Source organism: Phocoena phocoena, chromosome 10 (assembly GCF_963924675.1).
Source record: "Phocoena phocoena chromosome 10, mPhoPho1.1, whole genome shotgun sequence".
Taxonomy (NCBI): domain Eukaryota; kingdom Metazoa; phylum Chordata; class Mammalia; order Artiodactyla; family Phocoenidae; genus Phocoena; species Phocoena phocoena.
This window is the reverse complement of record NC_089228.1, coordinates 53161607-53176685: the sequence shown is the minus strand read 5'-3', so window position 1 is coordinate 53176685 and position 15079 is coordinate 53161607. Positions and strand designations below refer to the sequence as shown.

Sequence of the window (15079 nt, the reverse complement as noted above, 5' to 3'; positions counted from 1 at the left end):
GACCTATCCCAGGCAGCCCATCTGTGAGGTCAAGAGAACTGTGGTTCCAAGCCAGGCCTGCCATGTTGAAAACCAAATCCAAGAGCTTAAAGCCCATATGGACAACTCTTTGTACTAAATCACTATCACACAGTGACAAATGGAAGAATAGTCTTCAAGTGTTGTGACATAAAAGAGCTTAACTTCACGGGGGTCTTCTGTACTGAGTTCAATGGTGCTCCTCAAAATTCAAGTCCACTGGAACCTCAGAATGTGACCTTATTTGGAGATAGGGTCTTTGCAACTGTAATTAGTTAAGATGAGGTCATGCTGGACTAGGGTGCACCATAAATTCAATAACTAGTAGCCTTATAAGAGGGGGAAAGAGGTAGAGACGTGGGGAGAAGGCCACAGGATGAAGGAGCCAGAAAGTGGAAGGATGCACCTACAAACCAAGGATTGCTGGCAACCACCAAAGCCGGGAGACCGGCACGGAATTACAGCCTCCCTCAGAGGCTCCAGAAGGAGCCAACCTTGCAGACACCATGATTTCAGACTTCCAGTCTCCAGTTTGTGAGACAATAAATGTATGTGTTTTAAGTCACCCAGTTTGGGGTACTTGGTTGTAGCATCCCTGGGAAACTAATACAGGATCTAAATTCTGGAAGCAAAGGAGCAAGAAACAGATATGTGGCTATTTCGGTTACAGTAATATACATAAAACACATAAATGGCTTATTTGGTAGACGAAAAATGGTTTTAGCTATTGCTCCCATCAAGGGGGCAGGGTCTCTGTCCCCTCCCCCTAAATCTGTGTTCTGTGAGCCCTAAAATATGAGTGACAAAGTGCCAATTTAAGGTCCAGGTTTCAAGAAACCAGCAACGTTCACTTCCTGTTCCCAGGACACTTGCCCTGAGTCCTGAGCTGCCACCTAAGAAGGCAGAAGCCACCGAGCTGGAGGGCCTGTTTGGATGCAAAGACAGGGAGGAGCCCGGCCTGCCCCAGACGGAGGATTCCCCAAGGACCCCAGACACCCTCAGTGCGAGGCCACGTCATACTAATACACCTGCCCACATGGCCGATTCCTGAACAAAAGTGAGGATTGTTGTAGTTTCACGCTGCCAGGTTAGACGCTGCTTTGTGATACAGCAATAGATAATCAGGGCTGTTGACTGGTTTTTTAATCTATTTCTTTCTGTTTCTATATATTTGATTAATGTTCATAAAATATGAAGTCAGTTTTAGATGTAATACTTCGTAAATAAATACATATCTAATGGGAGGCATACATTTTTTGACAAGGGTGGGTGATCAAGTATGTTTGCAGAAAACTACAGTCCTATAAGCTTCATAGGCACACATATGCCTTAAGCCTGGTTAGCAGAGACTCCAAGCATCTAGTACACATTTCCAGACATGAACATGCTTTTTCGTACAAAAACAGAACTTTATATAAAATAGTGATACCCATTAATGACACAGTTCTTATTTTAAAAAAAAGAAGTCAAGAAATACAGTAATAGATTAAGGTTAATAGGAAATAGGAATTCTGTGGCACCATGTAATATCCTTTGATTTTTCACTGGAAATCAACTGCTTCTCTACTGGTTTCCTTTGTATCCTCTTTAAAGACACTTGTGAATTGTCTTCTATCGCTTTTAGAAAACTTCAGAAGTTTTTTTCTACTCCCTGACTGTGACCTGTTCACAGCCATTTGCAAACTGCTTGCCCTGGTAGAAAAAGGAATCAAAGTCCAATCGGGCTTTGATTTTTCAATCAGGACTGTTTATGCTGCTCAATCTCTAACACAAAAGTATAATAGAAGCAAAAGATGCTACACCTTAAAAATGAACTAGAGAAAACTCAGATCAAAGCAATGGAAAATGATCACGGTCCCAGCAGGGGGGCAAAGAGGTGGCTAAGGAAGGTGGGTAGTTAAGGGAATGCTGTAATTCACCTGCAAGTCTGTTGTGCCCAAGCATCCAGTGTGAGTGGGAGAGAGGAATACTGCCTCTGCTGAAAACAGAACAAGATGACTAGGTTTTAAATGAGGAAGGATCCCTGTCTTATCCTGAAATGCTACTATGAGCCACTAGGAACAAAACAACATCCTCTGCAAAAATCACCAAGAATCAGATCGTAAGACACAAGTTCCAAGGGTGGCTTGAGCGCCAAAGGACAAACTTGTTTAACTTCCCTCCTTGTCAACATCCAAAATACGTTATTATCTCTTGGCCCGAGGGCACTGATAGGAAGGTTCCTTGTATTAAATTGCCACCTAGGGTAAAAACATGCATTAGTCTTTTCTGTCACAGAAAAGTGACGTAAAATAATCTGCCACTTAGCTTCCTTCTGAGTGTAACGCTTCAAAGGTGTCTGAACCATGAATTTTCTGTGAGCCAGAGAGAGGCAAACAGGTTCCCTCACCATATATATCATTTTTCTCAGCAATAGTCTAATAATCCAGGGGTCTGATTTTTCCAGGATTTGTGGAGCCCAAAGGGTACGGGTCCATGTGGAGGGATGGCCAGCCGACACTGGCCTCACTTTCCAGTGAATTCCTACTGCCATTAACCACTGTAGCACCAAATAATTTTCATGTTAAACAACCACCTAGATTATCCAGTCCCTGGACAAGAGCCAGGGCTGCACACATCATTCCAAGCCCACATCAGAGGCCAGCGCTGGACCCGAGCCTGGTTTGACTGAAGACAGTCAAGCCCTGTGAGCTTTCCAGAAACAAGACCTCAGGGCAGACACATACAGGAAGGCTACAGGGGGAATACAACAGTCTAGGGTGCCTGTGATGGTTAATTTTATGTGTCAACTCAGCTGGGCCATGGTGCCCAGGTATTTGGACAAATATTATTCTGGATGTTTCTATGAGGTTGCCTTTGGATGAGATTAACATTTAAGTTGGTAGACTCTGAGCAGAGAAGACTGCCCTCTGTATTGTGGGTGGGTCTCATCCAATCAGCCAACGGCCTGTATAGAACAAAAGACTGACCTCCTCCAAGCACGAGGAAATTCTGCTGGTAGACAGCCTTCAGACGTGAACCGTGGCCCTGGCTCTTCCCTGGGTCTCCAGCCTGCCTGACCACCCTGCAGCCTACCTATTGGATGTGCCAGCCTCCACACTCACACGAACCAATTCCTTTAAATAAACCATCTCCCTTGCCCCACCCCCAACCCTATTGGTTCTGTTTCCCTGAAGCATGCTAACACAATGGTAACCTCTGGGATCCACCAGTTCGTGACTTAGCTGCTTACACCCTGCTGACAGCAGTTCATTTCTCCACTAACTGCTTCTTCTCCAGCACCTGGCATCTGTGTGCTTCCCATTCACACTCTAAAGGGGCAGCTAATCTCATTATAGAGTTCCCACTTAAGACCACCTCGAGTCCAAAGGCCGGGCTAGAGGACAAGGCAGCGACAGCTGGTCTGACAGCTTTGTTCAGGATGGTAGAGTCACATGGCACAAAACTCAATAGGCTGGTCATCATTAACCACTCAAACCGCCCCCCCCCCCGCTTTTTTTAATCACTAGTGACAGGGGTAGGGGTTGCCCAGAGAAATCACTGCACTCCCAGGCATGAATCCTAGTATCTCCTGTATAGACTGACGATGCATCAGGAATCTCATCGTTTGCACAACTCCCAGCATAGCTGAGAGGCAGGTCCCACAACCGCACATAAGCCAAGTCCTTGCAATACATCTCTTCACATACATCTTCCGCTGGATATGTTTTTCTGGTGGAACCCTGGCTGATATGCCTCTATTTGCCTTAACCTCTCTATGCCTCAGTTTCCCATCTGTAAAACAGACAACAATAATAATATCTACCTTGCAGGGCTGACCTGAGGATCACACAAGTAAAGCTGAGCACGGTACACGGGCCACAGTAAGACCCCAACAAGTATGAAATATTATTGTTCATGTAACAGTCGCTATTGTTATTAATGAATCCATGCCTTTGGGGAAGAAGTTTACACACTAGTAGGGAGATTGTTAAAGATAATTATAACGTAAAGACATATTTGCTAAAAACATAGGTAGATATAAAGTGTACCAGGAACTAAGAAAAGAAAGACCTAAGCATGTCTGGGGCAGAGTGGAAGGCGGCCCACTGTAAATACATAATACAGCTGGGCCCAAGAACCCCACTGCTTCTGTTCTGGGACCATAACTCTCCTAAAAATATGCTACAGGGCAAGAAACCCCTTCCTCACCAAAAGCTTTTAGCCAAATCTGCAGAGAAGTGTTTCCCAATGGCTATGATCCCCTTCATGAAAAATCACTCATTTACTCCAATTTTTATTGAGAACCTACTACGTGCCAGGTACTGTGCTAAGGGTTGAGAAATAAAGAGGTTTAAAAAAAAAATCCTCTTGATGGACAAAAGGGCTCAGACCCTAAACAAATAAACGCCTCATTTCCAAATGTAACAGAATAATGAAAGAAAAACAAGCCTAGCAAGAGAAGCAACTGAGGGTAAGAAAGGAATTCTGGGAAGAGTTGGGATAAAAGTGGGAAAAGAAGGATTAGAATTATAACCAGCAAGGCCAGAACCTATCATTCAACCAAGGTGAGGAACAGAAAGCTGTGAGCAACCCCAGCTTTCCGGGAGACCAGGCAGTTAGTTAGTCCTTTGGTGGTTAATTCCACCCTCAGCCTCTCCCACCTTCCGCATGCCCCCAGCGGTGCCCTAAGCAGGCAGAGCTTCCTTCCCCCAGGGCAGCAGTTTGAGAGACGGCAAGTTGGAGGTTGACAGGGGACATGACCTCACTACTTTGCTATTGTTGTTATTCACCTGAAATACTGCTAATGCCAAAATCCAGTGACTCTCAAACTGGGTTCTCAGAGGATCTCCAAGAGGTTCCATGCACCACCAAATGTTTGTTTCAAATTGCATGGATACAGAAACTAAGAGATCACAATGGTGGTCATAAATACTATTCCAAGTCAACCTGGAATCACAATCCATAAATGCCCATTCCACCTTCTAAAGTAAATCTGCACTAATAAGGCACTGTTTTTATATAGTAGGGATCTATAATATTTTTATTTGAAAATAATACTCTACTTCTTCAAAAACATTTGGAAAACTGAATTTTGAAACTTGAAAACTGAAGTCTGGGGCTGACATATTTTGAGAGATTGCAAATCGCCACTCCAATGTACTTGAGGGTTACTGGTCATCATTTATCCAAAAAGTACACAGGAGAATTAATTTGGGACATTTTAAAAATAATCATTCTGTTTACACAAAGGATAAATGCACTTCATACCCTAAATGCAGTTTCCCTGGTGATAGGATGGGCTGTATTCAGTGCTGCCGGTACTGACCACTACCTTAACACTGATCCGCTAATAAAATTCGTTAGGGTACTGACAGCTACTGCTTCCATAGCTAAGGCTGTATACATGAATCAAGGTTTCTAACCAGGCATTCACTACAGCCGCGTGTACCAGAATCAAACCAAATGGTCCTGAAGGGAGAATACTGAATCAGTATCATTTATAAAGATGGCACCGCGCGCTTCCCTGGTGGCGCAGTGGTTGAGAGTCCGCCTGCCGATGCAGGGGATGCGGGTTCGTGCCCCGTTCCGGGAGGATCCCACGTGCCACGGAGAGGCTGGGCCCGTGAGCCATGGCCGCCGAGCCTGCGCGCCCGCTCCTTAATGGGAGAGGCCAAGACAGTGAGAGGCCCGCGTACCGGAAAGAAAAAAAAAAAAAGATGGCACCTCCTTAAAGCATCTCTCCTTATATGTGCATTAAGTAAACATGACAGTGCATTAAGTGAAGAAACATACATAATTCACACAGCTGGAACCACATAAACACACTCTCCTCCACACATTATACTCTGTTAAAGGTTTATTTAAAACCATATTAAAGGACACGGCCACAATACAGTTTATCTACCCATTATACACCAGGGCAGCACACAGCCCTCTCTTCAAATGGGTATGTGGCCTGGGGACTTCCCTGGTGGTCCAGTGGTGAAGACTCCGCGCTTCCAATGCACGGGGTACGGGTTCAATCCCTGGTCGGGGAACTAAGATCCCGCATACCGCACAGCACGGCCAAAAAATAAAAAGGTACGTGATGTGATGTGGCTGGAAGCAGGCTATTTAACAATTTAAAAAAGTTTAACAGAAGGATAATTGCTATTTGTCAATAAATGATCATTGAACGCTTAATTAAATCTACATTTATGCTTCACCCACACCTATTACAATGCAATAACATGACCTTTTCTGTCATCAAGCTACAGAGTCCAAAGTCTCCCTACTGAATTAAGTCTCAAATGTCACAGCTACAAAAAATTATTTGGTCAAAGCCAGAAGAACCCGGGCTCTACAAAGCTTATTGTGTTGCTGAAATATTTATTATGCCCATGCCTGTTACCATATTTGGACTTAGAGAAAAATTTTAGTAGGGACTCTCTTTAGAGAATTTTCTTAACTCTAATCTCAGGAAGAAAATAGTTAAAACCTGTTGGAGACCACAAATAGTCCCACACATACACACAGCTCTGTGCACAGACGTGCTGTCATGTGTGCAGACACTCAGATCATTTCCTCAGTAGCCACTCCTGGGAAACAGCAATGAAATTAGGAAAGGAAGAAACCTCTGACTTTCCTACTTTAAGCTCTTCAATTCATGTATGCAGGTGTGTACACACACACACACACACAGCACACACATATAAACAGGTATGAGGGGTGTATATTTTCAGAAAGCATCTAGTGAACAGGAATTTTATAAAAATTACACTATACCTGTACCAATTGAACTTGTGTCCATTTAAATAACATTAAATAACGTTAAAACCTGTTATAATGCCACTAAAAGTGTAAAAGTTAGAATACAAGTGAATACCACACATTTCAATCCTCAAATGCTTAAACAGCTAGGGGCCCAAATTGATTTTTTTTAATATATTAGATTTGGGATTTCCTTGGTGGTCCAGTGGTTAGACTCCACGCTCCCAATGCAGGGGGCCCGAGTTCAATCCCTGGTCAGGGAACTAGATCCCGCAAGCCGCAACTAAAGAACCCAAAGGCAGCGACGAAGATCCCACGTGCTGCAACTAAGACCCAGCGCAGCCAAATAAATAAATAAATATTTAAAAATAAATAAATAAAAATAAAATATATTAGATTCTATTTATAAAACAATTGCAGTGCCACTAATGGGAGGCACATATGTAATTTTAAATTTCCTGGTAGGCACACTTAAAAAGATAAAAAGGAACAGATGAAGTTAATTTTAATATACTTAATTTAACCTAACATATAGAAAAGATGTTCACTTCCACCTGCCATGAGTATTAAGACATTATTCATGACCAATTTTACCTTTTTGGGGTACTGTCTTTGAAATCTCACATGCAGTGTTCATTAAAGTACATTTCACTTCAGGCCCACACATTTCAAGAGCTCATTAGCCTCATGTAAGCAACGGCTCCCCGGGGAGTGGGGCGCAAAGTGATAGAACATTTCCATGGTGGCAGAAAGTTCTATTGCACAATGTACCTCCCAACAGAGGGAGGCGGGAAGTGCAGGGTGGGGAGGAGGAGGGCTGAGGCCAGGCAGCCAGACAGAGAGGCAGAGATGGGCAGACTTCAGAAGGCCTTGTTTGCCACACTGAAGAGTGCAAACTTTACCCTGTGGACAGCGGGGCATAAGGGTGAGACAGTTAAAAAATTCAGTGTTGGGCTTCCCTGGTGGCGCAGTGGTTGCGAGTCCACCTGCCGATGCGGGGGACACGGGTTCGTGCCCTGGTCCGGGAAGATCCCACGTGCCGTGGAGCAGCTGGGCCCGTGAGCCATGGCCGCTGAGCATGCGCGTCCGGAGCCTGTGCTCCGCAACGGGAGAGGCCACAACAGTGAGAGGCCCGCGTACCGCAAAAAAAAAAAAAAAATCAGTGTTAATCAGTGGTTAAAAACACAGATTCATAGGCCAGAATCAATCCATGATGAACATTCTTCCAATATAAGATAAAAAAATTAAAAACAAGGGAAATGCAGTATGGTTTTCATAAAACTAAACTTATTCAATGCAATAAATGGCCCTTTATTCTAAGATTATATGCCTTGGCGGGGGCGGGGGGATTAAATGTGCTTTTATGACTTGGTGGTAACCACAGATTGTCACTGTGCTTTAAAAACATCCGTACCAGGCAAATTTTTAAATCTGCAACACTAAGTTCTCTGAAAATTCTATTTCTAAATTTTAAACGCAAGTAAAATCCAAAATTCTGGAACCACCTCCTTTAAACACTTTCTGGACGTTATTAATACGGACATATGGGCCAATGTGTGTACAATATTCTCTATTCTGATTTTCTTATTTTATATACACATGTCCAAGTAGAAGTGATACTTACAAGACTTTTATCTTGAATTGCTATATAGTAATTCAGCATGTTAAGTGTATTACTGTTTATTCAGTCATTCCCAGAATGCTCTGCGTTGAATCTTTCACTTTACTAGTATGAATACCTTAACCCAGATTAACTTTCCTCCTCTACCCCCAATTCCATGGATTTCCTCAGAATATAGTTCCCAACAGGGAATTTACGGGTCAATGGCAATGAAGAGCTTTGTTTTATGTTTAGTTCTTATTATATATCACCAGACTGTAGCAAAAAGAAAATATGCAGCACTGCCAATATTTCTTACCACCGTAACCTGCAATTATTTCTGGTAATCTGATAGATGAAGTAGTCTTGATTTCCATTTCTTGAATTGCTAAGGAGGATACACCTGTTCAGGATGATATCGCATCTTGAATTTTCTATATTCATCTCTCCTTGCCACTTCCAGAGATGACTTTGGGTACTGACCTTTGGGATCTCAATTCTTTATATTTTGGATAATAACCAATTAATCTTTTAAACTGTCTCACTATCTTCACCCATGCTGTGGCATTCCATTTAATATTGATTCTGTTGCCTGTGGCTGGGCTATTTTTCTTTTGTTCTTCAGATATTCCAGCACATCTGTCTTGAGGACAATGATTTTCTACCTTGCTTCAGTGGCCATAAGTTTATCTTCCCTGTACGGCTGGGTTAAAAACCCTATTCCATTTTCTTCCAGTTATTTTATAAATAAATACAGTGGCATTCAAAAGCTGAGGTGCCTTTATACTTTGAGATTAACAGACTTTTAAAACTGCAGAACTTTCTGGTCAGGATGAATTTTTCTCAGTTCCCATGGTGGACTGGTCCATATCATAAAAGGACAGATGTCACAGAACAGTCACCCTTCTTCAGTCAGGAGGGAAGCTGGGCATGAAATTTGAGAATCAAAACTTCTGCCTTCTCTTCAAGATGTCCACCACCCTGCAACCCTCAACTGCCAGTGTTTGTATATATCTTGACAAGCTCACTTACAATTAATTTTCAGCAAGGAAGGTCATCACAAACAAAAGCAATCACCTGAAGAAGATACCTGGCTGTTGCCCTGGAGTACAACAACCAAACCAAAACAGCTATGGAGGCATGTTACCTAGTTATTTGTCATATAATGAAAACTCCCTGGGAAATTTCAATATTTCCCACCATTGATGGAAAATGTAGAGAAAATAATATGATAAAGCAAAAAGTCATTTACAAAGTTTAGATTATACTATAAAATTTTTACATATCTACATATGTAATTTATATATTAAAAAAAGAAGTCACCTGAAACTAATGCAACATTGTAAATCAATTATACTTCAATTTTTAAAAAATAATAAAGTAAAGAAAGAAAATGAGTATTTCTCTCTTTGGAATCTCACAAAATAAAGTTTATAAAAAAGAAGTAGGGGGGCTTCCCTGGTGGCGCAGTGGTCGAGAGTCCGCCTGCCGATGCAGGGGACACGGGTTCGTGCCCCAGTCCGGGAAGATCCCACATGCCGCGTAGCGGCTAGGCCCGTGAGACATGGGGGCTGAGCCTGCGCGTACGGAGCCTGTGCTCTGCAACAGGAGGGGCCACAACAGTGAGAGGCCCGCGTACAGCAAAAAAAAAAAAAAAAAAAAGAAGTAGGGCTTCTCTGGTGGCACGGTGGTTGAGAGTCCGCCTGCCGGTGCAGGGGAGACGGGTTCATGCCCCGGTCTGGGAGGATCCCACGTGCCGGACAGCGGCTGGGCCCGTGGGCCATGGCTGCTGGGGCTGCGCGTCCGGAGCCTGTGCTCCGCGGCGGGAGAGGCCACAACAGTGGCAGGCCCGCGTACCGCAAAAAAAAAAAAAAAAAAAAAAAAGAAGTAAATATATTGAAAGGTTAACAGCGGTTATGTGAAGGGAGGTAGGGTCATGGGTTATTCTGATCTTCTTCTGTAGATTTCTTCTGCATTATATACGTCATACAATTAAACGTTTTTATACAGACATACCCAAAGAACATACTCTTATCCTTTTAAAAACTTGAATTCTTAAAAATGGATGTAGAACAGATCTTGGCATTATATGAAATCAAATGCTACTAAAAGTTAAGCCAGATCCCCCAACTTTTATTTGGGCCACTGCTCACTAAACACAAGCACCCCCCTCCTCCTTTTGTTTTCATATGTACCAGGCCTCCTATCAACACTTAGAATAGTAAGTCTATCAGAGATTCGTTAGAATTAAAAGAATTCTCAAAATACCATGAACTTACTCTTCTCTTTTTTTTTTTTTTAAGGTTAAAGTCTCTAAAGTACTTGCAAAAAATATATGCAATGAGGTTTACATAACAGCGACATGATGGTATTGCGGTTTTCCCGCTTTTTTTTTTAAAGTCCTTATCTGTTGGATATATATTGAAACATTTACTGGCAATGATAAAATATTTAAGATTTCCTTAAAATACTCAACTCACCCCAAAGAAAGGGATGGGGGAAAATAGATGAAAAAAGAACAACAGAGGATTGGAATTACTTAAGTTGGGTGATGGGGACCATTATTCTATTCTGCTTTGTGTACATTCAAAGTTTTTCCATAATATAGCTTTTTGAAAAGGTACCGTGACAAGTGAAAAGCCATATACACACGTGCACCACAATCACTGCTCATATATCATCCAAGGTAGCGAAATTAAGCTCACAGCCAAACAGTTTTTGGGTTTTTTTTTTTTTTCACATCAGGGTGACTATCTCAAAGGGAGCATCCGACTCTGTACCTTTTCCTTATCAGGCAATAAAGAGTATATGCATGTGTAAATCTATATCCAAAAATGTCTTTCATATGCATCTACTGATCTGAGTCAGAACATTTCAGATTTTCTGTCCTGGGCCAGAATTAGAACAAGATAGCCAACTGACACAGCACTACTTGGCTCGCGACATTTAGAAAATAAAACAATTGGGCTTCCCTGGTGGCACAGTGGTTGAGAGTCCGCCTGCCGATGCAGGGGACATGGGTTCGTGCCCTGGTCAGGGAAGATCCCACATGCCACGGAGCGGCTGGGCCCGTGAGCCATGGCCGCTGAGCCTGCGTGTCCGGAGCCTGTGCTCCGCGACGGGAGAGGCCACAACAGTGAGAGGCCCACATACCGCAAAAAAAAATAAAATAAAATAAAACAAGATGCATGCTGATTCAAGCCATAGCAAGACCCTATTCTGGGAGCCCCATTCTCCTGACTGACACGGAGTAAGGACTCTGCTACTTCTTTAAGAGGACAAGCTGGTGCCTACACAAGTCAGCTGCAGGGCAAAAAGCCTCAACACAAGTTAGAAAACTAAGATGAAGATCATTTATTTTATACAATCTTTTTTTTAATCTAAATTAAATTAAAATTTTTAATTAATTTTTATTGGAGTATAGTTGCTTTGCAATGTTGTGTTAGTTTCTGCCGTATAGCAAAGTGAATCAGCTATACGTATACATATATCCCCTCCTTTTGGATTTCCTTCCCATTTAGGTCACCACAGAGCACTGAGTAGAGTTCCCTGTGCTATGCAGTAGGTCCTTGTTAGTTATCTATTTTATACATAGTAGCGTATGTATGTCAATCCCAATCTCCCAATTCATCCCACCCCTCCTTCCCCCCTTGGTATCCATACATTTGCTCTCTACATTTGTGTCTCTATTTCTGCTTTGCAAATAAGTTCATCTGTACCATTTTTCTAGATTCCACATATAAGCGATATTATACAGTCTGTTCTTGGCAACAGTTGCAAAGGATGATATCAATACTAAGGACCTGGGAGCCCCAAACTGATGACCTCCCAGTGAATCAAAAGTAGAAACAAAGCATAACCCCTAAGGCATACCCAGTGGAAGGGCTTTCATGTACACTATCATATGTGATCCTCAAATCTCCCCTGAGAGGCTGGTAGGGCCTGTGTTATTTCCATTTCATGGATGCAGAAACTTGGGTTCCAAGCTTTAAGGTGACAGAGTCTTCTGCTTCCAAGGACAGTGCTCTTTTCACTGCCCCACACCTCCTTGGAGTATATATGTGATGGTGAGAGCAGGTAAGCCTTTCATAAAGCGAAGCAGAAAAGGGGAAACCAGCTTTAGGTCCACCACTTCCTGAGTTTCAAAATGCCCTCAATTACTTCCTAATTACCGTCTTTTTGTTCTTTCTCTTCTCTGCTATGAGCATGGAGGCCTTAACAAATGGCCCTTCCATCTCCTTCCGTGTTACTATGGGCTGGTGTCCTCTGCTTTCTGAGCTCTGGCAGAGGTCTCCTAAAACTCACTTAACCCAAGAAACAGAAATAATTCTTTTTTATTTTTTTTTTTTTCACGTGGGATCTTATTTCCCTGACTAGGTATCAACCCATGCCCCCTGCAGTGGAAGCGTGGAGCCTAACTGGACAGCCAGGGAGTTCCCAGAAATAATTATTTTTTTAAACCAGGAGGGACTGTCATGGCCGTGTCTGGGAGGTTTGCTTCTGGTCCTCTCTCTCCATCAGTCAAGACGGTACAAAGGAAGAGAAGCTGGGAGAGCAACATCACAGCCCTCACCTCCCACAGAAGACTAAACCTAGGAGAAGAACAAGACGTACCTCTCTGACTTCATGAAGCTGGCCGGAATACTGACTCTTGGCTCTTCGGGCGGCAGCAGGCGACTTGTGATGTGTGATTGTGACCACGCCGGGGGCCCCCGCACTGAGGTGTCTCTGGCTACAGGGAGATGCAGAATTGGGTGTTCCATGGGGGAGCAAAGTGAGACTTCGGCTTCGGGAGCTTGGCGTCGTCTAGAATAAGCAACAGGCATCAAACTCAACAACCGACCTGCAGAACACAACCAAGTGCTGGCTTCCATTTATGTTGGACCTCTCAGGCTTTCCCCTTCGTCTTTAGAGGGATGAGGGGCTGGGGAGGTGCCCAGCACGACATGCTCTAATCCCACACTCACTCAGGCCAGAGAGACTGTCTCCATTAACTACGCTTCTAGTCTCACCTCCAGTCATGTCTCCTGCCTCAAAATATGGCCGTGGAGATCTACTCTGAGCCCCCCAACACCGCGGGCTCTTGGGGTGCTGTGCTCCTCCTCCTAAATGCCCTCCCCTCCCGCTGGCGAAGCCAGCTCAACGCTCTGTGCTGTGTGGAGCAAGCCCTGTCTGTCTCAGCCCCTCTGTGCCCTTATTCCACTACATCGAGGTTATATTCATTGTCCAGCTAAACTTTGATTCTTTCAAACTCATCTTTGTATCCCCAAGACCTGGCACATCATGATTGTTATTTATTAAGTACTTAATACATGTTTGCTGCATAAGGGAGTGAATGTACCAAGTAATCCACCAATTAATCCCCATTTGTTGGTGTAGTGCTGGTATTTCATCCTATTGTAACGTATCATCCAAATAACAACTGAGTATATGATAAGGACGGCATCACAAACTTAGTGGAGATGAATTTTTCAATAACTGGTGTTGGGATAACTGGGCAGCCAACTGAAAAACAAAGTTGGATTTACTTCTCAGATCACAGACCCCCAAATGGATCAAAGACTTAAGGGGAAAAAAAGAAAAAAAGCACTAGAATAAAACATGTGGCCTGGGGGTAGGGAAGACCTAACGCTTCCAAATCCAAAAGCCATAAGAGAAAAGCTCAATAAACTTGATGCCATAAAAACTGAAAACTTCTTCATGGGAAACAAATTTTAAAAACCCACTCCCGCCACTGACAAAGCCAACCGATAAACCAGGAAAATTATTTTCAACTAGTTTCACAGACAAAAGGCTCATCATTCTAATTTGTAAATAGGAATATAATGCCTAGGAATTAAAAAGAACAACAAACTATTAAAATAGGGCAAGATATGAACAGACAATTCACACAAAAAAAGAAATATAAATGGCCCTTAAATTATATGAAAACATGTTCAACTGTACTCCCTCCGTCTAGGATAGGTTAATAAGACACGGCACACCTCCATGATGGAACATTACCAGGACGTAATAGGATCATAAGAAAGGTCTCTGTGAACTGGTCTGGAAAAAGAAATCTCTAAACTATACAGTTAAGTGAAAAAAGCAAGGTTCCTAACTGTTCTATAGTATGCAAAGTTCTGTGTCAAAATGTGGAAAATTAGTGTTTTTATCATTTGTTTATAATCATTGTTTAAAACAAAAAATACTCTAGAAGGATACACATGAAACTCAAAGTGGGCTGCTTATTCATGGAGAAGCTAGGAATGAGAGAATAGGAACAGAGAGGGAGGGAGATTGTTCACTGCAGAGTTTTCATATTCTTTCATTCTGAACCATGTGAATGGATTATCGATCCAAGATTTTCTACATTCTACATAAAAAGCTGTGTTCTAAATGTTTCTATACTTCATTTCAGCTTGAGAACAAAAGGCAATTAGATGCTATGCTTGGATTCATGCTAGTTTCTCTATTTCAATTATCAAATATCTACCAAATACCTACTATGTGCCAAGGAGAATATCTGATGTGTGATGTCAAGGTGAAACATGAGATGTATGAGGCCATCTTTCACCATAGATGCTTTATAGTACTGCTGGGGATATAAGAGCACAGCCACAGAGACAGTGAGACACACACACACACACACACACACACACCCTTTCTCTGGACCTGTTGTTTCTCCTCTCCCCATCCACCTCCACACACACACACACACACACACACACACACACACACACCCTTTCT

General features: G+C 42.7%; 1 protein-coding gene across 2 annotated transcripts in view; it reads right to left on the bottom strand.

Moving 5' to 3' along the window:
- OSBPL10 (oxysterol binding protein like 10) overlaps positions 1–15079 on the bottom strand; it is a 281519-nt gene that overhangs the window by 131812 nt on the left and 134628 nt on the right. The window contains exon 4 of one of the 2 annotated variants that reach the window (XM_065885061.1): positions 12965–13156. The exons of the other annotated variant lie outside the window; for it this stretch is intronic. Within the exon in view, the coding sequence (XP_065741133.1) occupies positions 12965–13156 (192 nt within the window). The remainder of the gene's footprint in view (positions 1–12964; positions 13157–15079) is intronic. 2 annotated transcript variants of the gene reach the window in all.